This window comes from Halichoerus grypus, chromosome 6, assembly GCF_964656455.1.
Source record: "Halichoerus grypus chromosome 6, mHalGry1.hap1.1, whole genome shotgun sequence".
NCBI lineage: Eukaryota > Metazoa > Chordata > Mammalia > Carnivora > Phocidae > Halichoerus > Halichoerus grypus.
Genome location: NC_135717.1, coordinates 31947582 through 31974640, shown reverse-complemented (window position 1 = coordinate 31974640; position 27059 = coordinate 31947582). Strand labels below are relative to the sequence as shown.

Below are 27059 nucleotides of genomic sequence, written 5' to 3'. Positions count from 1 at the left end.
TTTCAGAATTATTTTCCTTCCTGGGGGGCCCCGCTGCAGAGACCCCTGCCATAACCTAATCCCATGCACAGCAGCAGGGTTCGCTGTCAGCCTACAAAGCATTCACTTCCTGAACCCTCAGGGTGGAGTGGCTGAAATACACACACACCCCATCCTACTTATTAGTCCAGCTTGAACAGTTGAAGCACACCCATTTTTTCCTCCACCTCTCTCTGCTTGGCAAATGTTTCAGTTATCTAACAGTCAGGACTCATTTCTATCAGATGCACAAGGGAGCCATTTTTAGTTGGGTTTAAATTAAAAAACACTGGAGTGTGGTGTCGGCTATCAGTTGTTGGAACTTACAGAGACCGTTTTGATTTTGCTTGGCAGCAAAAAACATAACTCCTGAAGCTCTGAAAATTCAGGAAATCATTCTAAACTCAGAAAGGGAGGGGAAAACAACCTTTCATTGCTTGGCACAGCATTAGTGAGGATATGAATAATTGGAAAAACCACAAATGACTAGTGGTGGGGGGTGTATCAGCAAACGGGGGTGCATCTGCTTAATAGAATAGGAGCTGCTGCTTTTAAGTGAATACTGTCAGGATGTGTTGGGTTTCTTAGGATCTAATAAATGGAAACAGAGCACATATTTTACATAGTATGGTAATACTATAGCTTTGTTAAAGGGAGAAAAAAATATATATATATTTTTTAAAACGTGAAAAGACGAAACGTTATGTTTGAATGTTGGATTGAGACTTCTTTTTTTTCCTGATCTTTTAGTGAAGAGAGGGTTTTTCTTAGAGTCGGTTGAAATTGTTTCTTAACTTTCGATGACTTTAACTGGCATCTTCTACCATGTGGCTTATAATGGAAGCTGATCCTTGTGCCTTGAGTTGGGCTCACATATAAGCTTGTGGCCCCGGGACCCTTGGGCCAGGGTTGTCCTTGGCTCTGAGACCAAATGCTAAGGAGAGACTGGCCCAGGTGGAAAGTTGCCTTCTCCTTTGTAAAGGTATTGAATTGTTGGTTGTCTGGAACACTGCCGAGGACTTCTCTCCTCCCCGTTCCAGGCCTGGAGCAGGGAGGAGGGCACTCTGGAGGAAGGAGGGGGTAGTGTGTTCTCCTTGACATGAATCGGATCTTGACATTGGTCCACTTGTCTGAAGAAACAGCATAGTACAAAGTGGAACTGTTCTCCTATTCCTTGTGTATCGTGGGCTCTGTCTGCATTCAGGGTTAAATGTAGGCCTACGAAACTGAAAAATGTCTAAAGCATTCTTTCCTTAAAAAAAAAGTATAAAAGTAACACACATGCAGAAAATGTAAAAACATTTTGAAAAAAAAGCATAAAGAAGGGAGAAAGGTCTCCATGACGCCAGCGTCAAAGTTAGCTGTCACTCACATTCTGGTTATTTCCTGCTAGTCCTTTCTCAGTGGGAGTTGTATCCTGCTTGCCCCCAATACTTACACCATACTGTGCCCATCATTTGTCTTTTTTTTTTTTCTGTCTGATACCAAACCCCAGGCATCTTTTTCGCTTTACTGTACACTCAGTAAACAAAATGCTAATGGTTTCACGCTATTTCATCTCCTAGAAGATGCTATGTCCACTCAGCCCTCCCTCTGCTCCTGGGCATTTGGTTATTTGCATTGCTCTAGAATGAAAACAATCAACATTCCAGGCAGCTGGTTTGCAAGAAAACATTTTCTTCTTCATCCCACTCTTAAGTTGAAAGTGTTACTGGGGCGCCTGGGTGGCTCGGCTGTTAAGCGTCTGCCTTCGGCTCAGGTCATGATCCCAGGGTCCTGGGATCGAGCCCCACATCGGGCTCTCTGCTCAGTGGGAATCCTGCTTCTCCCTCTCCCACTCCCCCTGCTTGTGTTCCCTCTCTAGCTGTGTCTCTCTGTCAAATAAATAAATAATTTAAAAAAGAAAGAAAGAAAGTGTTACTGCCAGGCACTTACAGAAACCCAGATCCACACCTGGCAAAACGATTCACGTATCTGAAAGGTGCCCCATCTGGGGCCCTGGAGAAACAGCCCGGATGTAAATGTCCCCTTTAAGGAAGGGCTCTTCTTTTAATTTCCCAGCGTCATGTGTTAATTTGAAATGTTACGACAAGAACGTTTGCACTACTTTCTCTTTTGCATTTTTCAGTTTAATATTTTGAATCACTGGTACATTCACGGATTTCAATTTTTTTTAAAGTATAAAAGGTGATGCAGTGAACAGTTTCCCCGTTTCTCTGCCACACCTCTTCACTCCCCCTAGACGGTGATGTTGACAGTGGCTGTGCGTCCTTCTAGGGGTCACGTGTGCCCTCAGTCACTCCTCGAGGTGCTCTGCTTTCTTGGCCTCAGCCTGGCCTCCACAGAGGCAGCCGCGGGTGGTCACAGGCTCAGAGCCTCCTGCTGACGGGCCAGACCCGTGCATATTCTATTATCCTTGTGATGAAGAGTCTTTCCAGGCCAGGCCCTTTACCTGGAAGGGCAGCATTTGGGGTGTGTGGTTTGTGATATTTGCAGCCACTCTCTAGACCTCTCCCACAAAGCATCAGAGGTGAACCCTCACATCGATTCTTACCTGCCAGGAAAATCAGTCCAGAAAATTGCAGGACCTGCCAGAGTGGGCTCTGGGAGAAGTGCCCTTGGAATGCTCGAAATAGAAATCTGGCCACAGCTCCCACACGCAAGCACCCTTCGCAATGTGCACCTGGCCTGGTGCTAAATGCCTATCCTTCATTGTTTCATGTTGAACCCCCCCTGGGAGCCCTTCCCAATGGGGAAATGGAGAGGTTTTAGGTAGCTAACCCAAGGGTTTGCAGCTCAGAAGAGGCAGAATCCAAACTGGAACCCAGGCAGTCTGGCTCTGGGGCCCATGTTCTGAAATTGTTGGACTTGTTGGTGCCTTGTCTGCTATCGTCAGCCTCCTACACTGCCCCGTTCTCTTCATCCTCTTGTCACTCTTTGACGTGATGATGTGGTCCATCTGTTCTCTGGCATGGGAGTGCCCCAAGAGCAGGGACTTGGCATCATTTACCCCCAGTGTCTGGAACAGCCGGGCCACGGTTGTTGAGTGATGAAGTGGTCCGTTCCTCAGTTTCCCCTGGAGCTAGCTTCCCACGGGCAGAGCCCGTCCTCCATGCCCGGTGCTGGACGGGGCCCTCGTTGGACTCGCCGCACGCTGGGCGGAGCTGTACAAGGTAAAGGCGGCCAGCACTTCGTGTGTAGGCGGGCGAGGACAGCTGTCCACCGTGTGTGCCAAGAGGCTCATGTGCGCCCCTCCTCTTTTCCAGACCCTTCCTCGATATGGTGTACCACGCCCTGGACAGCCCAGATGACGACTACCATGCACTGTTTGTGCTCTGCCTCCTCTACGCCATGTCTCATAACAAAGGTAAACCTCCCCGCCTCGCTTGCCTTCGTGACATCCCTCTCTGCCTCGTGGCACCAAAAAAGAAAGCTGCTTTCCTTGAGGAATGTCCTTCCTGGTTTTGGCAAACTCCTACAAACTTCTCTTCGGCCTTGTTAGAATTTCTCAGGTGCTTTTGTACATACCAAAGCCACAGGAATTGGTTACTAGGGCAGTATGGGTGGGGTGGGATGCGAGGGAAGGTGCAAGTGACTGTCTAACCCAGTATGACTGTATTCACACCGTGGTTTTTCTTTCGACCCCTGGCTTTTACGACTGGCTTAGTATCCGACCTCTCTTCCTAACATCAGAACTGAAATCAGTCAAATTGTAATCTTGGTTTTGCTATTTATAATAGCTGATGTTCTTGCTCTGGGTTGAGGGCTAAAATAGACTCTGGGCAGATTGGGTGGAAGCATAGGTTTCCTTTCTGAAGAAAGGTGTGGTTCTCTGGCTTCCCCCGTGGAGGCGGAGTGGTCAGAATCGGAGTCCTGTGGAGCTGACAGACCTGGTTAGGATTCATTCACTCACTTCCTCACTGGGGACCGCCGCTGGTATATGCCCCCCACCTGGCTTGACACTGGCAGGTTCTGAAACCCCCACGTCAGAAGCTCTTCACAGAAGAAATCGAGAACATTCTTCCTGGCCACTGCCCGGAGCTGGCCTTGGCATAGATGAGACTTTGCAGCAGGTGATGTTTTCGTAGGTTCTTCATAAGCTAATTGAGAGGTAGGTAGAGATGGGTTTTACTAGACAGCCTATGTCTAGAGACATTTAAAAAGCACTCAACCTAATAAGTATTTATTCTTAAATCATTAATCCTGATGAATAAGTGGACCAGTGACAAAAGAATATATGGGGAAAAAAGCCTCACCTCTCATCCCTGTCCTCCACTCTCTTCTTTGAGGTGGTTCATCTTAGCAGTTTCTTGTGTCTTTTTAAAGCTATTCATGCAGGAGCGCCTGGGTGGCTCAGTCGGCTAAGTGTCCAACTCTTGGTTTCAGCTCAGGTCATGATCTCAGGGTCGTGAGATCGAGCCCCACCTCAGGTCTGGGCTCAGGTCTGCTTGGGATTCTCCCTCTCTCCTTCTACCCCCCAGCCCCCCGCCCTGCTCTTGGACCCTCTCTCTCTAAAATAAATAAATCAATCTTTAAAAAAAAAAATTAAAGATATCCATGCAAACCCAAGTGTGAGTATATATGGTTTTATTTCTACGACTGTCCCCCACTTAAACATGAATAGAGGTATCCCAATTGTCTGTTCCTATCCTGTTTTTCTCACATCATCATGTATCCTCACATTGTTTCACATCCCTAGAGAACTGCCTTGTTCTTTTTGGTTTTTTAAGATTTTATTTATTTTGAGAGAGAGAGAGAGCAAGCGGGGAAGGGGGGGGTAGAGGGAGAGAGAGAATCTCAAGCAGATGCCACACTGAGCGCAGAGCCCAATGTGGGGCTTGATCTCACGACCCTGAGATCATAACCTGAGCCGAAATCAAGAGTTAGATGCTTAACCAACTGAGCCGCCCAGGCTCCCCTGCCTTGTTCTTTTTAATCCTTGTGCATCATTTATTCTGCCATCATTCCCTTATTGAATGGCACTGAAACTCTTTCCAGGCTTTTCCCACTGTGGCTAGGATCCACCGTGATGGCTCTTCTCATGTTAAGTCATGGTGCTCACATGCAAGTCCGTAGACCTGGCTTAAGACTTCTAAAAGGAGCCCAGCGGGCTCTGAATCCTGCTGACGTTTTCCGCCAGTCTTGTTCACCCCCAGGGCTTCTGTGATCCCCTCCAGCGCCTGGCTTAGTGCGTGGCACACAGGAGCCCTTGGTTTCTGGGTGGCAACAGAACTCCACAAGACTGACCGACTCCCATCCAAGGATTGCCCACCACTCCCCTGGCCCCTGACTTCTGTGCTGTCTGCATCTGAGTTCCTGCTGGATGCATCCTGCATCCTGGAGACTCCTACCCAGGTGTTTCAATACCACCTTGAAACACTGCTCATCCCCCTTCAGTATACCCTGACCTCAGCACACTTCCTGCCATTTCTGGTTCACTTGAAATTGCCAACCAAGGTTGAAACTGCCATGACCTTTAGTTCCTTCCCTCCTTTGATCCCAGCATTTAGTCATCAGGTTTTGTCAGTTTTCCCTCTTCAGCCTGTCTGATCAGCAGAACTTGGAACTGAGTGCGACTTGGTGCCTAGTCCTAAGCTAGACGCTGGAGATGAGAACCGGGGGCATGAGAGCAGGGAGATCTGGGCATGGCATTCCAGTGGCCATTATCACAGCCTCCCAGGGGTCAAACATCTGGCCATCTCATGGTCCATCCTCCATAGCACTGCCAGGTGATCCTCCATAAGACTGTTGACCATGTCCCTCCCCTGTTCAGAAAGCCTTCGTGCCTTCTTGTATCCCTTAAACCTCACCCTTCTCTGCCTGTCATTTTGAGTATCCAGATGGCACCCACCTTGCCAACTTGATCTGGTTCCTCTGACTTCCCTTCACAGACCCTTGGCTCTGGGTTTAAACTTCTATCTAGTGATAGAACTCTTCCATAGAGATAAACTTGGGGATGCTGTTGTGCTACTTATTGAACTCCGTACAAGTTCTTCTGGTTACAAGCAACAGAAACTACTTCTCATTAACTTAAGTAGAAGGGAAAGTCTATAGGAAGGCCCCTGGGGCAGCTCCCAGGATCCGAAAAGTTGCTGAAAAGCTGAAGGAAGGGCAGGAACAAACCAGCTCTGGGGACTTCCCTCAGGGTAGATCATGATTTGGCCCCAGCAGATCCCCGGCTGAGAGTCTGTCTCTGTTCAGGTTTCAAATTCTTGGGCACGAGATCTGACTGTTCCAGCTTGGTGGTGGTGTGTCTCTCTCTGGAACACGCAGTTATGGCTGGGGGTCAGGGTCACATAGCACAGACTTGGCCCTAGGGAGCTCAGCCGGGTGTCTGGGACTATTCCCAAAGAAATGAGCTTCCTTGGAAGCCTGGCAGCCACTGCAGTCAGTGCCAACATGCCTCCCTGTTCCTGGCTAGTATTCCTTGTATTCATTTGTGTTTCTTCCTGCCATTTTCTCTACTTCTGTGTCACCACCTGTCGAAATTTTGCTTGCCTATCGGAAGTCACCTGCTCCAGGAAGTGTTTTCTGATCCCTTCAGGTGATATTCACTTTGGGTTGGTACCGTCTAATGTGGCAGGCACATTTTATACATTACTGAATTTGATTTGCTTAAAATTTTGTTAAGGAATTTTGCATTTATGTCCAAGAGTGATACTGGTTTAGGGTCTTATAATTCTCTTTTTTTATTTGCTTTCAGAGTTATGCTTGCCTTATGGAATAAATTCAGGTGTATTTCTTACTCCTGGATTGTATGGAGGAGTTTTTATAGAACTGGTATTATTTCTTCCTTAACTATTTGGTAGAATTCACCAGTGAATCCATCTGGGCCTAGAGTTTTCTTTGAGGGAGGGTTTTTAACTATTCAGATTCTTCAGTAGATATAGGACTAATGAAGCTTTATCTATTTCTTTTTGTGTGAGCTTTCATAGCTTGTGTCTTTCAAGGAATGTGTCATTACATCTAAATTGTCAAATTTATTGGCAAAAATTTATTCATTATATTATTTTATTATCATTTTAATGTGTGTAGGATCTATAGTGATGTCCCCTTTCTAATTCTTGGTATCAGTTGTTTAGGTCTTCATTTGCTTTTTCCTGATCAGTTTGGCTAGAAATTTAACAATTTAATATTTTACTGATACTCAAAGAATTGTCTTTTGGTTTCAGTGATTTTCCTGGGTTTTTTTTGTTGTTGTTTTTTATTTTATTTCTGTTCTTTATTTCTTACCTTCAGCTGCTTATTTCAGATTTAATTTAGTCTTCTTTTTGTAGTTTCTTAAGATGGAAGCTGAGATCATTGATTTTTTTTTTAAAGATCATCAGTTTATTTTTTTTTAATTAACCTATAGTGAAATTAACCTTTTTTGTGTGTAGTTGTATGAATTTTAGCACAGGTATGGGTTTGGTCAGCACCACCATAATCAGGATACATTATAGTTCCATCAACCAAAAATTCCCTTGTGCTAGGGGTACCTGGGTGGTGCAGTTGGTTAAGTGTCCAACTCTTGGTTTCAGCTCAGGGTCGTGAGATTGAACCCCGTGTTGGGCTCTGTGCTGAGCGTGGAGGCTGTTTGGGTTTCTCTCTCCTCGCCCTCCTCCCCTGCCACGCTCACTCGCTTGTGCTCTCTCTCTCAAATAAGTAAACAAAATCTTAAAAAAAAATTCCCTTGTGCTATTATTCCTTTTCAGTCTGTCATACCCTTCCCATAGCACTCATTGATTTTTAAACTTTTCTTCTTTTGTGATAAGAGTTTAATGCTGTAAATCTAAGCATTGCTTTTGGGTGCATGCAATACATTTTGATATATGTGGTTTTATTTTTATTCAGTTTAAAATATTTTATAATCTCCCTTTGATATGTTCTTGTCCTTTGTATCATCTGTGTCATTTCTAGTTATGTTTCTATTATTGATTTTTCTCCTGGTTTGGGTTTTGGGCTCTGTCCTGGGTCATGGTTAAGTTACTTGGAATCGGTTTGATCCTTTCGAGGCTTTCAAGCTTTGTTGCTGCTGGTCCAGAACAGCCTTTAGTCTCAGGCGCACTTGGCCCCACTACTGAGGCGGTCCCTTTCTGAGGATTATGCCTGATGGGCCATGGTTTGGGTGGTCCTTCCATGCTGGCTGCTGGGAACAGGAACTCTTCTCAGCCTGTGTGAGGCTGGGATTGTTCCACCTGCTTCATTCCCAAAGATCATTCCCTTCCCTCCCATGCATGCACAGAGCAGGACATAGCTGACGCCTCAAAGGACCCCTCTGTACCTCTCTGTACAGCCCCCTCCTCTCCAGTCCTCCGTCCTCTCAGTTCTAGTCACTCCACCCATCTGAACTCCAAACTCTGCCTTCTCATCTCAGAGAGACCGTGGCCTTTGTTGGGGGTTTCTCTCTCTCTGCCGATACCTGGATGCTCTTTCCGGACAGTGAACTGGAGTAGTCCCTGGGCCCACTGCCTTCATTTCTTCTCTCGTCGGGTACCCCCCACCCCCGTGCTGCTTATTGTCCTGTCCAATGTGTCATAATCACTGTTTGATGTATTTTGCCTAGTTTTCTAGTTGCTTGAATCAGGAGGGTAAGTCCAATCCATCTTGCCTGAAAGCCATGGTGCTTGAAAAAGTTTTATCATGATCTAATCAATATACAGTAAACTGCACATATTGAAAGTGTACACTTTGATAAGTTTTGGCATTTGTATACACCCATGAAACCATCACCACAATCAAGACAGAGTATGTATCCATCACTCCAAACATTTCCTCCTGCCCCTTTGTCAGCCCTCCTCCCTGTCTGCTCTCACCCCTCTCCCCAAGCAACACTGGGCTACTTCCTGTCACTGTAGATTAGTTTGCCCTTTCTAGAATTTTATGTAAATAAAAACATGCAATATATACTCTTTTTTTTTTTTGCATGGGTTTTTTTCAGTGTGCATAATTATTTTGAGATTCATGATGTTGTTCTGTGTATCGGTGGTTCATTTCTTCTTACTGTTGAATAGCAGTCCACTGTGTGAATGTACCACAGTTTTCTTTATCCATTCATCTGTTAATGGGCATTTGGCTTATTTCCCATTCTTAAGCATACGCTACTAGGAACATTTATGTACAAGTCTTTTATGGACATATATTTCCTTTTTTCTTGGGTAAATACCAAGGAATATGATGGCTGAATCATCTGATTACTGTAAATTTGTTTGTTTTTAAGAAAAACTCCCAGGGGCGCCTGGGTGGCTCAGTTGGTAGAGCATCTGACTCTTGATCTCAGGGGTTGATCTCAGGGTTAGGAGTTCAAGTTCCGCATTGGGCGTGGAGCCTATTTTATTTTAAAAAAGAGAGAGAGAAAGAAAGAAAGAAAAGGGAAGGGAAGGGAAGGGAAGGGAAGGGAAGGGAAGGAGGAAGGAGGAAGGAGGAAGGAGGAAGGAGGAAGGAGGAAGGAGGAAGGAGGAAGGAAAGAAAGAAAAGAAAGAAAGAAAGAAAGAACTGCCAAATTTTTTTCCAAAGTAGCTATATAATTTATATCCCATCACCAGTCTGTGAATGTTCTGGTATCTTCACGTCCTTGCCAGTACTTATATGGCCATCTTTTTAATGTTAGCCATTCTAACAGATATGTAGTAGTGTCCTGTTGTGATTTTAATTTGCATTTTCCTAATGACTAATGATACTTTCTGTGTGCCTCATTTGCCATTCTGCATGTCTTCTTTGGTTGAGTATTGTTTCAAATCCTTTGCCCATTTTTTCATGGATGGTTCATTTTCTTTTTGTTGAGTTTTGAAATTTTTTTTATATTGTCTGGATACAAGTCCTTTATCAGTTGAGTATTGCAAAGATTTCCTCCCAGTCTGTGGCTTGTCTTTTCATTCGCTAACAATGTCCTTTGAAGAGCAGACATTTTTAATTTCCATGGAGTTCCTGTGGCACTTTTTATATCTCTTTTTCTCCCCATTTTTTCTCTCCCGTTCTGGACTCCCCGGTCTCTAGAGGCAGAGACCATGTCTCTCCCGATGCCCCCCGCAGTACCCAACTTAGCCCCTGGCACCCGGTCAGCACTCAGCCAAAGTGTGCGGACTGGTCATCTCTCAGCCACGTGGCAGCACCGCTGGACTGCTCTTTCTGGTGGCTTGTACTCGGGGCCTCGGCCGGGAAGGTGCTGTCTTCAGGGTGAAGATGCCAGGCTCCAGAGGGCCAAAGGGGCATGTGGGTGAATTCTTTGTTGTTCCAGTGGCTGGCTTTCCTGGGTGCCGGGGAGGGAAGTCCTTGCACACGGCAGCGCTCCCTCATCCAGGGCTGTGCCCCAGAGGACAAGCCTCCCGAGGTCCTACAGGGCGAGCCTCCCTTTCTTTCTTGAGGTCTCCCCACCCCCTCCTCCTTCTTTTCCTCCTCGAGATCTAAGGGGGTTTCTTCTCAAAAGAGTGGAAGTGTATAATTGAGGGAGTTTAATTCCTTCTTCCATTTCCTGCTAGTACTGTTCATTTATTTACTCACTCAGCCTTCTAACAGAGATTTTTGGAAGCCTTATTTATTCGATGCCAGGCACTGTGGTTAATATTGAGAACCCAGTGGTGAACCAAACTCATTATTTTCAGGGAGGCGAGTGTGGCTGCCATGGAGGGAGCAAGGGGAGAGGGGTGGGAGGTGAAGGCAGCATGACAGGCGAGCCGGGACACATGGCGGGGACCCATGGCGGTGAGGAGCTTCGATGGTGTTCTGACACAGCGGGAGCTCTGAAGGTTGTTCAGGCAGGAAAGCATTGTGCAATCTGCGTGGCTTCCGTGTTTACCTTCTTTTGAAAGTGACTGCTTTGTCTGAAATCGCCTTTGGTTCCAAAAGACTGTGTCGATCATGAAGAATTTGTGCTTGAAGTTACTCAGTTATTCATGTGGGCCCAGCTGCGTGCCACGCAGTGCGCTCAGCCTGGGGGCTACAAACCCCAGGCCCACTGAGACTGGGATTGCTGTCCGATCGTCAGGCGGGCGGGCGGCGGGCGATGGTGGGCAGGGTGTGCTCCAAGAGATGGGTGGGCTGGAGCCGGCAGGTGGGGAGTGGGTGGGCAGTGACCGTGAACTGCATCCTATGGGTTGCGTGGGGGATGCTGAAGGTCGGTGCAGCCAGGAGCCCACCTGACCTCTCTGCATTCCTTGGAAAGGGCTCACGACAGTTCAGCCAGAAGACGGGCAGGATGGAGAGGTAGGGGCAGGTGCGGGCATTGTTGAGGAGGTGAAACTGAAGGGCTTTCTCCTCATTCAGTAGGTATGTGCTGTATACTTCCTGTGTGCGAGGTGTTGCTGTAGGTGCTGGAGCAAGTCTGAGGAGCCTCCGTCAAGTGAACAAATGAACGAAAAGAAATCCAGTCGTGTGGTGACAAAGAATAAGCCTGTGGTGGTGGGGTGTAGGGGTGACTAGCCAGGGCAGTCAGGGGTGCTGCCCTGAGGAATGAACATTAGAGCAGAGGTTTGAAGGGTGAGAAGAAGTCCACTTTGCCAAGATCTGGGGCAGGAGTGCTCCAGGCATGTGCAAAGGCCATAAGGTGGGAAAGAGCTCACTGGTTTGAGGAGCAGAAAGCAGGCCAAGCAAAGTGAGGCACTGACCAGCTGAGTAGGGCCCAGATCTCAGAGGGCCTTGAAGGCCATGAAAAGGAATTTAGATTTTATTCCAAGTGCAGTGGGAAACCCTAAAGGCTTTTTTTTTTTTTTTTTTTTTTAAGATTATTTATTTGAGAGAGAGAGAGCAGAGGGGAAGGGCAGAGGGAGAGAGAGAATCTCAGACTCCCCGCTGAGCGTGGAGCCAGACATGGGGCTCGATCCCTGGACCCTGAGATCATGACCTGAGCCGAAATCAAGAGTTGGATGCTTAACTGGTTGAGCCTCCCTGGCGTCCTGGAAACCCTGAAGTATTTTTAAGTAATGAGTGACATGGTCAGATGGACATTTTTGAAGGAGCAGTCTGGCTACTGGTTGGAGAGTAGATGAAGGGAGTGAGGGAGAGAGTTGCAAGAGGGAAAGTGGGAGGCCCGGTAGGAAGCCATTGCAGTAGTCCCGGCAAGGGATAGTGTGGGTTGAATCAGCATGTTGGCCATAGAGCTGGAGAAAACTGGAAGGATTTATGATATGTTTTGGACCTAAGGCCAGGATGAGCTGATGGATTGGATGTGGCAGGAGAGTGAAGGGGACACTTGGGCAACTGTGTGGGGCCATTTTCGAAGATGGAGGAGACAGGAGAGGAGCAGGGCTGGGGGAGGGGAGTCCTGCTTGATTTGGATGGGAGCGGGCACCCAAGGGAGGAGTCTGGGTGATGCCCAGATCCCTGACCCTGCTACTGTGTGGCTGGTGGTGCCATTTCCAGAACCAGCGAGCATGGGCCGTGGAGCAGGTTTGGAGAGGAAGCTGGAGGCTTCAGGTTTGCCACCTGGGGCCCAGCTGCCCAGGGGACCCCAAAGGAGACTGCCTAGCAAGAAGCTGCTTTATGGTTTGTGCTCCAGTCCTGACCTGTGGGCACAGGTTCTGTATTTGGTGGGGGTCTTTTGTTGGTGGTGGTGGTTGGTCAGTTGGTTTTTTGGTTAGGCAGCAGGCAATTAGCTGCACTTAACCTTCAGCCTCTCTTCCCTAGATCTGTACCCTCCAAGCAGGGCCCCTAATGAAATGGTCGCTTTCCGATAGATTTTTCATCATAAGACAATTTTAACATAAAAGCAATGTTAATAAAAACCAAATGTTAGCTCAGGCCTTCCAGTAAATCATAATAGATTAGATGCTGCACCGAAATGAATATCCCACTGTGGAAAGGGTTGACCAGTTGGAGGAAGGCACTCGTTGTGATTCAATTGGGCCACATAATGAATTCTGGTTCATATCTGTAATAGCAAATGCAGCCTTCTCTCCTTTGTCAAGTCTGCAGAGGCCTGGCCCAAGGGAGGGGGGTGAGTTCTGCAGCTTTTGTATTCTTAAAGGTTCCCCCACTGCACCCACCACCCTCTTGCCCCATCCATTTATCATTGTTTACCCAAGAGGAATCTCGGGCTTTTTGGGTTTTGTTTTGTTTTCTGAGAAGTTACTGGAACACAGATGAGAGGTATGGGAAAGGTTGAAAGGTAATAGGATAAAGGGAGGCTTTCGTCATGCAGAGAGCTGGCAAACCATCATTTTGGATCTCGACTGACACATAATCAGAACTAGAAGTACGTTGGAAATCGGCCCAACATCTGGTTAGCTTTCGAAATAGTTGGTCTATAGTTTTCCAAAGCTGGCAATGCTTGTGTGACTACAGCCAAGGAGACCTCGCATGGTCAAAACAAAACACATTTTTTGCCCATCATTTACCTGGTGCTGTTGTGGCCTCTTTAGCCAGGGTGTCGGTCTCCATCTTTTTATGTAGCTTTGGTCTGGGTCTTTTCTACCCCTCTCCTGGGTGGCGGCTCCTGCTAAGGAGGCCGAATCCAGAAGCCAGAACTTAGAAGGGAAGCTTAGGAACTGGTTCCTGACATCACGGAGCCACACCCTTCCCTTCTATTTTGGACTCTTTGAATTCGTTGGGAGTGCCCCCCGCCACCGCCTTCCCCCGAACCCTGTGATCACTGGGTGGAAGTGATGCAGAGGGAGACCCTTTCTGAGTGATTTGGACAGAGCAGGATCTGACCCCAGCAGGAAGGGAACGAGGAAGCATGTGGTCTGCTGGAAGTCTGAACGTGCTAGCGCGTCTTCCCAGGCCATGTGAAGCACATCTGGGTTTCTTTGGAATTTCTCTGTTGCTCAGTACTTAAGGGTTGAAGCAAATAGGACAATATATTATCCACAGTGTTTATTTCAGTCAGGCGGAAATGGCTAGCAAAGAAACTCAATCAGGCTTGCGACAAAATCTGCCTTTCAGTGCTTAAAAACCTGTGTGTGTGTGTGTGTGTGTGTGTGTCTGTGCACACGTGTGCCGTTTCCCTGTTCACATGCATATTCTTGTCATATCGTGACATCGACCGTGTTCATTAACAACTCTCAGCCACTAATTTGTTTGGACCCAGAAGAATGTCTGGAGCTTTTGAATGGCTGCACAGGCCTTGAAAGCCAAGGGCAGGGATGGGATCATTCAGAGTAACGGAGGGGCTTTTAGAGGCCCTCTAAGAGGTGGGAGAAAAAAGAGAGAGGGGGAGGAACTGAGGCACCTGGCCCAGGGGAAACTTTGGGTAAAGAACAGAGATGCTCAAAGGGTTTTTGTTTGTTTGTTTGTTCGTGTTTTACAAAGTTTTTCCATGTGTTGTATGGAGTCGACCTGTTCTCTGTCTCCCCAGTGGCTGGTGGTAAAATCCACTTCACATAGAATGCGTTGTAATACCAAGTCTGTTTTGGGGAGAGTGCCTTGAGGAGAGAGATCACCTTGAGTGGTTGGGGGGCAATGGAGACCACTCCAGAGTAGGCATGAGCACAACCAGATCATGTCATCTCCCGCTAGCTGCCCTCTGGGGATCTTGGCAGGTAAGCCTTGCCTGACCCCTTACCCCAACATCTGCCTCATCGCTTCCCTCCAGGGCCCGCCCATCCCCCGCCCTCCCGAAGTTTTACCACACTCCATGCAGGAGCTCCTTGTGCAGCTCGAGGCAAATTCTCGCTCATCCTTAGACTCCTACCTGAGCAGCTTGTCCCTGAGTCGGCCCCCAAACAGCGTCATGTTTGGAAGTTAGCTGGATCTTGTCTACCTTTGGAATCCTCCTATTCTGACAACACTGCCAACTTGCTCTGTTACCTTGGAGACGTGACTTAACATCTCTGGGCCCTAATTTCCAGCTAGAGGAGGAGGTTGTACTGGAATCCAGTCCTATGAAGTTCTTGAAGGAAGTGTCTCTGTCCCTCGGGGTCCCCCTCTTCACAGAGAGTGGATCCACTAGTTGAGGGAGGTCAGGATAACCTTGGAGTGTTTTTCCTCCTGTTGAGAGAAGATTTTGCCACAGATTTTCTCATTTTTGACAAATTCTCAGGGAGTGGGGGCAGTCATAGGGAAGAGACAAAATGTGGAAATTCAAGACCCGGTTCAAGTCTCGGTCTCTCCCGGTTCTGCTGACCACTGCCATATTCCCTCCTGCTGGCCTCATTGAGGCGGGATGAGAGATGGTCCAACCGGGGAGCATTTTTCCCCAGAACCACTGACTGATAGTTCCCAAAGGGCCAGAATGGGAGGACAGAGAGATGTGGGGGTGGTGTTGACATCTCTGGGGAAAAAAAACAGCCGCCAAAAAGATTCAGTTGGTGTTCTTCTTGCCATTTAATAAACCAGGACGCTTCAGAGCTGGACATGGAGCATCAAGATGGGATATAGAATCCGCAAATTAAATTTTCGCTGCAATCGGATTTTTTGATGAAGCCACGTTAGGGAGGCGCGCTCGTGAAAACTACCCAGCTCGAGCCCTCAGGCCGTCCCTCACCCGTGTCATCTCCTTGGCATGGCTCAGCCTTTGGTTTGGAGCTGGAAGGAATTCAATAAAGCAAGATATATTGTTATGGTTTATTACGTCAATGTGTGTGTGTAGGAGTCACTTAGGAAGCAGACAGTCAGCTCTTCAATGCTATCCTCCTCTGTTTTGTCAAGGTTCTAAATGAAGCATCATCTAGTACTCAAGGGGCCGTATTTCAAGAGTTCCGAGAAGTGCCACCTTCCCCCCTTTTGTAGAATAACAGGAAAAGACGTGCTTTCAGCACAAACAATCCATTCAGCTTTCCAACCTTGGATCAAGTGAAATGTTTGTTTCTGTGAGTGTATTTTTCCAGAGCCATGTTAGAAGAGAGAGAAGGATTTGGGGCAACCCTCACCCTGCACCTGGCCTGCTGAAGTAGTCTGCACAGGTCCTCCTGCTGCCCCGGCCCCCAGGTTCTGCTTTAAGGGAGATGACCCTGAGGTCACAGTTGGACTTGTGTGTGCTCCCCTTCTCTCTGCCCAGCCACCCCTCCCCTGTCTTGTCTTTTGTCTTTGAAATGCTGTCCGTGTTTCCTGGCAGAAAAACGATTCCTTTGCCTCTTCAAGAGACACCTGCGCTCTTGGCATCTCTGTATTTGCACCTCTCTGTTGTAGGATGTAGCCTAATGTCTCTGTGCCAACACCACCCCTTGCCCAGTGCAGCGCCGGCCCCTGCCCGTGCGTTCGAGTGGCGGGCCCGGCTCCTTGAGTTGGCTGCCAAGAGCTTGAGGTGCAACTCTTAGGCATGACTGTAATTTCCTTTCCGTCTGGTCCGTTCCTCTCAGTCTGCATTTCCCCCACTGTGGAACGTTTCTGATCCGGGGGTGGCCTCTGGTGGCACGCAGACCTGGCGTGGGACGGTGCAGCACCACGCCGTGCAGAACCTACTCCTTTTCCGTCCCTGTTCTGAGCCCCCCGATTATGTCCAGGAGCTTGTCACCGTTTGGGGCTGGTACGTCTTCCGCACCTCTTAAGTACCTGCCAACCTCCCCTTTTTAACAAAGAGAGCAGGTCTCGGACCATGATGAGTAGTAGCTAGTCAGTCAAGTCTTTGGCTAAAATGTAAAAACGTTGTCTTTTTGTTTTGCACAGTGACTGTCCCTGTTGAGGCAATGCGGATTTCCCCTTTACAAACGGTGATAGAACATGTTTTAATATGTGGATTTAAGTTCCGTTCACAGAGGACTCTGCAGTAGGTGAGGGGTCAGGCAGCACCAGTCATGGCAGAAATCACGGAGATGGACCACGGCCGCCGAGCATGGGGCGGCCCCGCGCGGAGGCGCCTTCCCGGATGAGCAACTCCACCGACAGCCTGCCCCTTTCTGCGTTCCAGGCATGGATCCTGAGAAACTCGAGCAAATCCAGCTCCCAGTGCCCGGTGCGGCCGAGAAGACCACCTACAACCATCTCCTGGCCGAGAGACTCATCAGGATCATGAACAACGCGGCCCAGCCAGGTGCCTGGGGTGTGGCTGCTCACAGGGGCAGTGGAGGTAGAGGGACCAGGCCCCCGGACTGGGCACCAGGAGTCCTGGGCTCTAGACCTGGCCTTTCTGGGAATGCAGGCTGGTCTCAGCCACTCCCTGGGCCGTGCATACCCTGGGCCACCCATACTGTCCTGTCCAGCCGCGTCTTCACCTGGGGGTCTCCTCCTCTTTCCTCCCCTGTGGTGTTTGTGCTGGACCCTGTCTTTCCTCTCTTTCCACACCCAGCCCTTCTTTTGCCAGTGTTGCCAGCGTCTCCAGCCTTCCTCTTGGGGTGGCCAAGGCCACGACTGAGTGTGAACCAGGCTGAGAGTGCACGTGAGGGAAGGCTGGAAGGTTCGAATCAGGGGCTCTTGAGAGTACAAGACATGCCCAGTGTCTGGCACTTGTCATCCCAGTTCTGAGGTTTTGGCTGAGGATCTGCCGCCATGGCAAGGGCTAGAAACAGCAGGTGGAATGATCTAGTACAGTGGTTTTAAGTGGGATCAACTTTGCCCCCTGGGGGACATTTGGCAACGTCCAGAGACATTTTTGGTTGTCACAGCTTGAGGAGAGGTGCTGTTGGCATCTAGGGACCAGGGATGCTGCTGAACATCCTTAGTGCACAGGATGGCCTCCAATGACAGAGGATCATCTGACCAAAAACATTGGCAGGGCTGAGCTTGAGAAACCCTGATGGCAAGGCCAGTTCTCTGTAGAGGCAGCGAGAGAGAGGCCATCAAGGTGTGAGTGAGAGCACAGAAATGGGCCTGACGGAGACGTGGCCTGGTTGAGAGAGAGCCCCTGAGCTGTACGGTAGGAACAGTGTGGGATGAGCCCAGGTCAGGCTCAGGAGAAGGGCAGGGGTGCAGGTTGTGGTCGTAGGCCAGGACTCCAGAGGTCACAGGGCGTGGGCTCCGCCAGGCAGCCACAAGCTCAGTGGGACTTTGGGGAGAGAGCACAGAGGCTTGGGGAGTGGGGTCCATGGACCAATGTTTATCGAGTGTCAGCCGCTGTGTGCACATGACGAGGGTACAGGAGGTGCAGGACAGATGTGGCTCCTGCCTTCCAGGAGCCACAGCTGGGGGTCTGTGAAGTCCCAGGGGTCTGGGCCTCCACGTGGAGATAGAATCTAGAGCTCATGGGGGTTAGGACCAGAGCGGACATTGTGGGACTCACTCACAGACATGTGGGTGATCTTTAAAGCCACAGGAGAAAAGAGAGGTATGTTAGGACCAAGCCCTGGGCTGCTACAAGTGTCTCGAGGTGACAGAGCGGGAGCCAGCGTGGGACCCTGAACCAGGTCCCACATGGACGAGGGACAGCAAGAGAGACAGGTGTGGCTCAGGACCAAGGGCACTCAGTGGGGTCAGTTTTCTACTGAGAGGTCTAGCGCAGGGAGCAGAGTTCATCCCTGAGGATGGTGGCTGAGGGGGCAGTTGGCGGGGGCTATCTGAGCAGATGTGGCTCGGTGGTCAGGGAAGGTAGGGTATGGCCCGGATGTTAGCGAGGAGCCTCCAGGGTGGGGAGGGACAGCCAGTCCCTTGAGGGGGCCAGTGGGAGGAAGTCAGCACCTGGCAGGAGCTTGCAAAGGAAGGAGGGTCTGGTTGGAAGATCACACTCCCCTTCCCTGGAGGCAGCAGCAGTGGGGCAGTGGCTGGGCCAGTGGGGTTCCGCGGAAGGGCAGGCAAGAGTGAGACCGTGCCCTAGAGAGCTGGAGGTGGGAGGCTGGTGGGCGCGGCCAGTAGGGCGGCCGTACAGAAGCCATGTTCGTGCTGGGTCGATGGGGCTAGAGAGCGAGACAGAGCCACGGAGCTGAGACCAAGCAGCCTTTCCCAGTGAACGCTTCCCTCTTCTCCCGTTCCCCACCAGATGGGTGAAGCAGGAAGGGGTGGGCAGGGAGGCATGCGGTGGTACATCTGCCTTGAGTTTTTCCCAGTAGCTGGTCCTGACGTCTGGGGTTTCCAGGGCCTCAGGGCTGTGGCCTGGAGACTTCTTCGTCTCCTTGCCCCTCCTCCACATTGAGACATCTCCCCAGAAAGGTGCTTAAAGACCCAATGAGCAGTTTGCCTAAGAGCAGGTTGCCCTCCTGTCAGGCGGCCACAGATGCTTCTAGGAGCAGTGCCCGATGTGGGTCTTGGCATTCAGAGCACCTGGAGTCCCAGGGTGAGACCTTGGACTTTCCTGAACCTCAGTCTTTAGAGCACCCACCGCAATGGGTTTTTCCAGAGACTCCTGGCGGGAGGGTCTGTAACGTGCCCAGCACCGTGCCTGGCTCACAGTAGCGTAGCAGGTGGGTTGCCGTCGACAGAAACCCGACTCAGGCTGAAACAGTACGAACAAACTATTGGCTTGTGTAACTTGAAGTCTTTTGGAGCCTGGCTTCAGGCACAGCTGGATACAGAAATTCAATGTTTTCAGGACTATTTTTGGACTCTCCCACTTTGTGTGTTAGCAGGATAACTACCAGCTGCAGCTCCAGCCATCCCTTTCCCTTCCGGGGTTCGGGCCTTGCTGTAGGAGACATACTCTGGGCAGTCTGATGGGAAGGGTGGACTTGGACGCAAGATGGAAAATGCAGGCAAGGGTGCAGAGGTGGCCAATGTGGATTATAAGGCTTGTGCTGCTCAGGGCGCTTCAGGGCCCCGGCACGGTTCCTGTCCTGCCCTCAGCCCAGCACAAGGAGACCTTCTCTTGCACAGTGGTCCCAGCATGTTGTGGAATTGAGCCTTATTGGCTCTGACCGGCCCCCCTTGCCTGTCCCCTCCCCAGTCACTGTGACCGGAGGAATAGAGCACCCTGACCAGCCTGGGTGATGTGCCCCTCCCTGGGACAGAGCAAAGGGACCGGCCCCATCCAAATTAGAGACCCAAGAGTGGGGTTGGTGATTCTCCAAAGGAAAGAGTGGTGCTTGCTCCTGAAAAGGGGAGGGAACCCAGCCAAGGAAAATAACCACAGACGGCCACTTTCGCCGCCTTCAGGAATAATTAGTAATAATCTTTTTTCTGCCTCCTTTCCACTGATAAAGGGAGTGCAGGGGAGTATTTGGTGTGGGTGTTTTGGATGGAACATTCTATTGTAATTGGGAAGGGGTTGGCATTTGAGTTCCCTCTTTGTCCCCACTGGATGTCAAGGGCCGTCAGCTGACCTGTTAACCTCAAAGTGGGCAAGGCAAGAAACTGTGTTTAAGGCCTTCCCACCAGGCTGTGCGAGGCTGACCCTGCTTTCCCCTGCAGATGGGAAGATCCGGTTGGCGACGCTGGAGCTGAGCTGCCTACTCCTAAAGCAGCAAGTGGTGACCAGCACGGGCTGCATCATAAAGGATGTGCACCTGGCCTGCCTGGAGGTGAGGGCCCCCTCCCACTGCCTGGGTTCCGCGGGAGGCCGTGCGTGGCAAGGAAACTGCTGGATTCAGATGGGAGCCCCGGGTCCTGGGGTCTGCAGCACCAGCGAGAAGCAGGGCCTAATAGCCCTGATCCCCCACTGCAACCCCCTTGTTCCGGTGGAATTACCATTCCTCTGAGACTGGCTCGATGAGCCCTCTTAATTAGTGAATTTCAGTAATTTCTGTGACAGCTGTTGGCCCTGTATTTGTCAACCAGAATTTTAATATTTTCCTTTATGTATTAGAAAAATGTTACACGTATCCAAACACATGCATGCTTTTTATGTTTTTATAGTGCTAATATCTGTATTCATTGTTTTTTAGTTTTTATTGTTTTCCCCCTTATTTTTCATGTTTATTTGAGAAAATTTAGAAAGTACGAAGGCAAAAAGGAACAGCTATAGTTAACGCTTTGGCGTGTGTCTTTCCAGATACCCACACACTGACACATTTATGAGTCACCATGGCCATGTTTTATAACCCGCTTCCCCCACCTAACTGTATGTTAACAACTTTCCAGAATCCCCTCTTTTGCCCATTTTTATTTTAAGCTAGCCCGCCCGCCCACCCTCCCTCTCTTCTTCCCTCCCTATTACAAACCACTCTATTGATTTAAGGATATGAGCCCAGCCTCTCATCTGCTTGATATGCACTCAGATTTTGGAATTGGTAACTCACCCAACTCACTGGCCTCCTTCCCACCTTCCCTCTCTCAACAGGGCGCGAGAGAAGAAAGCGTTCACCTAGTGCGGCATTTTTATAAGGTAAGTGGCCAGAGCGCAGGGGAAGGCAGTGTGGTGTGCATCACAGACACAAGATTATAGTATCTAGGCGTGCGCACATACCGATCACAAGTCTGTGGTGACTTCTTGTACCCGTGCGTGCTAAGCACGCGCCATGTCAAACCCCCGAGCAGCGGGCCCTGCGCTCCTCTTAGCGGTACCCCTTCTGAGGACTCACCCCTAGTCTGTGACAGTTTGTTTATCAATGATATATGAACTTGTTTACTGATGAATCTACATATAAATGTGAATTGCATGCACGGGACTATTATATATGTAAATTAATATATGCATGAGGTATGTATGTTTTCCATATAAAATAACTTTTGAATTACTTATGAATTTTATGCATGTATGTCATTTACAGGCATGTATGCCAAGACACCTCGTACAGGCTTCTAAACCTTTATCATTAAGTTTAGTGAGATTCGTAAAGGGCCACCAGGACTCTGAGTTACCGGGGAATTTGTAGATGTCCTCTTCAGATTCCAGATGGTTAGTTTTGAAATATCTCACTGTGATGGTTTTGTTTTGCTCTATATCTAAAGCGTGATATATTCTTAGGGAAGCACATCATCTGTCAGCAGGAGATGGATTAATCCACATTCACACTGGCCCTGTGGCTCCCCAAGTTTTTGACCTCCATGTCAGGTCTCCCCAGGTCCACTTAGCCAGGGTTTCCCCTGGTCATTTGGCTGATACAGAGAACCTCTCTGGAGGAGGAAAGGTGTCGGCGCTGCCATCTTCTTGTTGTTCAACTGCTTTCATTATCTGTAGTCTCTACAAACTGCCGTGAATCATAGGCACATATGCAGCAGATCCCTTTTCTTTGCAGGAAGCTTTTTAAGCCACTGTCCATTATTGTCGGTGTCCGTTGAGAGAAAACGAGGTCTTATAATCTGGAAATCCACCTCACCAGGCGCAGACGACCCCATGCGGCTGCAACATGGTGGACGTGCCCAGATGAGGGTGGACCACTGTGGGCCCCCATGCATGGGGGAGGAGATCCCAGGCTCCCATAGACCATCCCGAGGGGCTTGGCCTCCGAGCGAGGATATAAGTCCTCAGCAAAGCCCAGAAGAGAGTGGGAGCCTCACGGCTGCATTAGTCATCTTTGGGTCTCTTTCCAGGATAACGGCTCTTCGTTTGTTTCCCCCCCTTTGCATTGCAGAGTCAGAAAGACAGAGATATATAGGTAGGCATTTTCCCAGAGGGTTTATCTTTAGCCAAAAGAGAGCTATATTTGAATTGTAGCTCTTCTCCCTACCCAGATTGTTCATTTGTCCTATAAGTGTTATACCCTAAGTATAATATCTCAGAAGCTTTTGGATGTTCTCAGGATTGTGATTTTTGTGGTTCTTACGTGGTTCTTACGCCATGCAAGAGTATTCAAGTTTCAACTGGAAAAATATATAAAGGACTTGCTCCTTTTCCCATCCTGACCGTGTGTGTGTGTGTGTGTGTGTGTGTGTGTGTGTGTGTGTGAGAGAGAGAGAGAGAGAGAGAGAGAGATTCAGGACTTAGGAGAGAGACAGGACAGTTTGAATAGTCATGATGCATTCAGCTGAATCTCCACTCCCCTCCCTAGCTGTGCTCCATCTGGGGGTGACCATAATGACCATGAGTGCTAGCATTTACCAGCCCCGACTGAGTGGCAGGCTCTGTGGTCAGCACTTTACTCGGGTTAACTCCTGTCATCCTCGCAGTGACCTGCATAGACGTGGGCTGTCATTCCAGTCTTGCAGCGAACCAGAGAGAGGCTCTGAGAGGTAAAGCTGGGATTGGGCCCCTGGTTTGCGTGTCTCAGAGCCAGAGTCTTACCCACCGCAGCCCTGCAGAACTGCAGAGCCTTACAGGTGTGCCTCAGAAATGACTGGAACAAGCTGTGTAATTTTAGTGTTAAGTATGCTTAATTTTACGCTTCCTTTCTGAGGCGTGGAGCCTCATAGATTTAACATGGCACCTGAACCAGGCTTCCCATTTCTCCAACCCTTCTCAACACATAGATGATGTGAAACACTCGCAATTTCACCCACTTTTATAGTTTAATTATATATGGTGTTATTTTTGTTGTCGTTTTAATTAGCTGCCTTGACAGAAGGAATCTAACTGCACATGCTTAAAAAAAAAAAAAGAGAAACGTTGAGAGGTGCAATATGATATTTGGGCTTTCATTTGAGCGTGTGTGTTCGTGTTCACGTGTGTGTCTTACTTCCTGGTGATTTACGAGAACTCACTGATGAGAACCAGATGGCCCCAACAGCCATGAACTGGAGTTTATAATAATTCGGTGTTTATGGAAAAAAATATGCATAATCTCTCTCCCTTCCTCTTTTTAGGGAGAAGAAATTTTCTTGGACATGTTTGAAGATGAGTACAGGAGCATGACAGTAAGTGAGGGGCCAGGACGCACTTGGTTGCCTGCACGGCTCATCCGGTGAAACTGAGAGAAAGCTGTCTAACTGGGGCCTTTCTGACCGAGATTGGTGGGGAAGTGAATTGGAAATGGTGCCTTTTGATCCCCGCCACTGGTGAAATTTCGGATGACCCCCCACTTCCCCTCTGTGGGCTGTGCCATAGATGGGTCGGAAAGATTCACTTTGATACGAATAATCTTTGAGGACTCGTGCTGTGTCAGGAGTGTAGAGCACGTTGTATGTGTTCATCGTGTTACTGCCCCTGTCACCCTGATGGGAGGGGCTGCTAGCATAGACTCCTATCACCCCGATCAGGAGGCGAGGATCAGAGGTCGAGTGAGGCCCCATGCCTGTCCAGCCAGGGAGGTGCAGAGCCAGGATTCCAAAGCACAGCAGTTTGCCTCCAGTGCCCTGCCCTTCTTTGCTGTGCCACCGGAATGTTCCAGCTTGTTGCTTATCCTTGAATCCACAGCACTGGCCCAGAGTCTGCCCTGTTTCCCCTCTGTCCATCAGGCATAGTCATGGGAAAAGATGGGTTTAGAAGATTTGCAGCTTTCTCTGTTTTGTTCATTTCTATGCATCCCTATCGTCTGACCCTTAGTTGGCACTCAGTAAATAGATGATAAATGTCCTTTTCATGGACATTGCTCATCAAAGAGTGAGGGCGCCTGGGTGGCTCAGTCGGTTAAGCGTCTGCCTTCGGCTCAGGTCATGATCCCAGGGTCCTGGGATCGGGCTCCCTGCTCCTTGGGGAGCCTGCTTCTCCCTCTGCCTCTCTCTCTCTGTCTCTCATGAATAAATAGGTAAAATCTTAAAAAAAAAAAAAAAAAAATGAAGTGATTCCAGAAGTTTATAGTAAACCTAAGTGTCTAAAGTGTCACAAAGACAAAAGCAGCTTGCTTTCAGTGTCTCCTGGCTCCCAAGCCCATCTCACCGGGTATGGCCTGCTGGGCGCTTACCACATCCTCGCCCTCGGCACTTCCAAGGCCTCTGCAGAGCCTATTCCAGGGAAGAATGTAAGCTGGCATAGATCATCTCCAGAAGCACCCAGTAGCGCCCGAGGCCGCCTCTGGCGAGGTACAGGCTGCTCGGGTGCCTCCACCTGGCGATGGCCACTGCTCCCTGCTACTCCCCCAGCCCCTGCAAGGCTGTCTCGGTCTTCTGCTCTTTGGACCGGTAGTTAGAGTGGAGTGGATTTGGGGCCTAGCTCCCATTTCATCTTGCCCCTGTGATGGCCCCTTCTGCAATGTAATTCTCCACAGTTTGGATTCCTGTTGGAAACGTTAAATCTCCTATGTCGCTTGACGGTGTAGAAAAGCTCAGGCTCCTAAACCCCTGCTCAGTTTCTGCCTTTTTTTTTTTTTTTTAAGATTTTATTTATTTATTTATTTGAAAGAGAGAGAGAACACACGGTGTGTGTGTGAGCAGGGGGAGAAGCAGAGAGGGAGTGGCCAAGGGAGAGGGAGGGAGTCTCAAGCAGACTCCCCGCTGAGCTTGATGCAGGGCGGGATCCTATAACCCTGAGATCATGACCTGAGCCAAATCCAAGAGTGTGACACTTAACCCACTGAGCCGCCCAGGCGCCCCTCTGCTGTTGTTACTAACTGCGTGACCTTCATTGGGTTGCTTACATTCTGTGCCTTCATTTTTTCCATCTGTAAGATGGGGCCCAAACCACGCGCCTGGGTCTGAAGTACCTAAGAGGCGCCTCCTGTGGGGTGTGCACACAAGGAATATCTGCTTCCTCCCCCTCCTGCCATGGGGAGCTTCTGGGGCTGTGCTTGTGTGTCTTGTCCCATGTTTACTGTGTGGTCTGCACAGGGCCTGCCCCCTAGAGAAAGAGAGGGGACACATCCCCAGCCCCCATACCTGAAAGTCAGTCCTGAGGTCGGACTCGAGGAAAGTAGCCGCTGAGCCAAATGAAGTGGAGATAGGCCCTCGGGTGCTCATGGAGACCCCTGCACTGAAGCCATGCCTTCATGTTAGACCCTTATTCACTTCTCTTATCACCTCCTATTTAGCGCAGAGGTGTAATGAGTGCTCACCGGGAAGGTGGTGGAGGGAGGTGGGGCAGAGCAGAGGGGGGCTGCTAGGGAACGGTGGGCAGGCTGGAAGGCAATGCCAAGGGCGGCCCCGGGGTGGGACTCAGGGCTCCGCCACCCGGTCCTGGGATAAAGGGGCTCAGGATGGGGGACCCCAGGCCTTTGGGGGGTGGCTAAAAGAAAAAGACAGGCAGCACAAACTAAGTGTCTCCTTGGCTCCCTAGCCCAGATAGCTGAGCCTTCACCACAACTGCCCCATGTGGTCAGCTATATGTTCCAGGAGAGGGAGAGAGTGTAATATGATTAAGGCCCACTTTCTGAAAAATAAAAACCCAAAAAGACACACAAAAAAGCATGTGATGCTTGGAGGAGTAAAGTTAATTCTGTAGGAAATGTACCCTGTGAAATGTCATTCCTTTATGATGTCAGGGAAATGAAGTGTCCATGTCCAACAACACGTGCACATTCAATGTCCGTAGTGATACAGCAGAGTTCCAGGAGGGGAGGTGTCGATACCATATGTCGTCGTAATCGGAGAAGGCTTCCCGGAGGTGGTGTGGAAGCAGGCAGACAGTTGTGCTCCCTTGTGGCCCAGGGGCTGTGGGCATACGCCCTTCCTCTGAGGTCAGTGTCCCCCTCTGTAATAAGGAACAGCATCAACATCACTGTCCAGCAGGAGGTGAGCCCTGCGGGCGCCTGGCACTTAGTAGATGCTCAGTAAGTGACTTTGTTGTATGATCCCAGGTAAAGACAGCAAGGTGGTGAGGAAGGAAGGGGATAGTGGTCATGTGGCAGGAGTCACGGGGTCTGGAGCAGGGCAGGCCTGGGTCTGCGTCTTAGTTCTGCCACCTGCCGGCTGAGTCTCCGTTTTCTCATGAGCGGATCGGGAAACATCCCTTCTGGAGTCTTTGGGAGGATTAAGGAGGATCACGCACTCAAAGCCTGTAGGTCAGCGCCTGCCCACAGTCCGTAGCCCACTCTAGATAAATGATAACTGAGAGCTGCCATCACTAGTCTGCTGTCGTCATTCTTGACAGCACAAAGGGAGGGAGGCGGGCTGCGGTCAGGGACCCGCTCCCTGCCGGGTGGAGGGGCGTGAGCCAGAGGGGTGTGAGCCGGTGGGAGAGCGCAGCTTTTCACAGCACGGAGGCAGCTTCCCAGGAGTGTCTGAGCTGTCTCTTCAAGGGAAGGAAAGGTCTGTGTCTTGGGAAACAACGGCTCACATCTCGCACGCCTGGCTGCCTTGAGCCCTCATGCCAGCCCTAATGTGGGCTTGCTTTACTCACTAGCTGTGCGCAGGTACAGGCGAGGGGCCTGGGTAACCTGCCCCATGCTCTTCCTCCCTTCGGTGAGGTTTCCTACAATGTCTCTCCTTCTAGATGAAGCCCATGAACGTGGAGTATCTCATGATGGACGCCTCCATCCTGCTGCCCCCCACGGGCACGCCGCTGACCGGCATTGACTTTGTAAAGCGGCTGCCGTGCGGCGACGTGGAGAAGACCCGGCGGGTGAGTAAGCATGGGCGGG

The 27059-nt window shown here is 49.7% G+C and overlaps 1 protein-coding gene across 10 annotated transcripts in view; it reads left to right on the top strand.

The window, feature by feature from the left end:
• The window catches only part of CLEC16A (C-type lectin domain containing 16A), a 202579-nt gene that overhangs the window by 64460 nt on the left and 111060 nt on the right, over positions 1 to 27059 (top strand). For all 10 annotated transcript variants that reach the window (XM_078074799.1, XM_036070365.2, XM_078074801.1 and 7 more), the window contains exons 12-17: positions 3285 to 3385; positions 16778 to 16900; positions 20143 to 20252; positions 21011 to 21055; positions 23413 to 23463; positions 26912 to 27040. In XM_078074799.1, coding sequence (XP_077930925.1) covers positions 3285 to 3385; positions 16778 to 16900; positions 20143 to 20252; positions 21011 to 21055; positions 23413 to 23463; positions 26912 to 27040 — 559 coding nt within the window. The remainder of the gene's footprint in view (positions 1 to 3284; positions 3386 to 16777; positions 16901 to 20142; positions 20253 to 21010; positions 21056 to 23412; positions 23464 to 26911; positions 27041 to 27059) is intronic.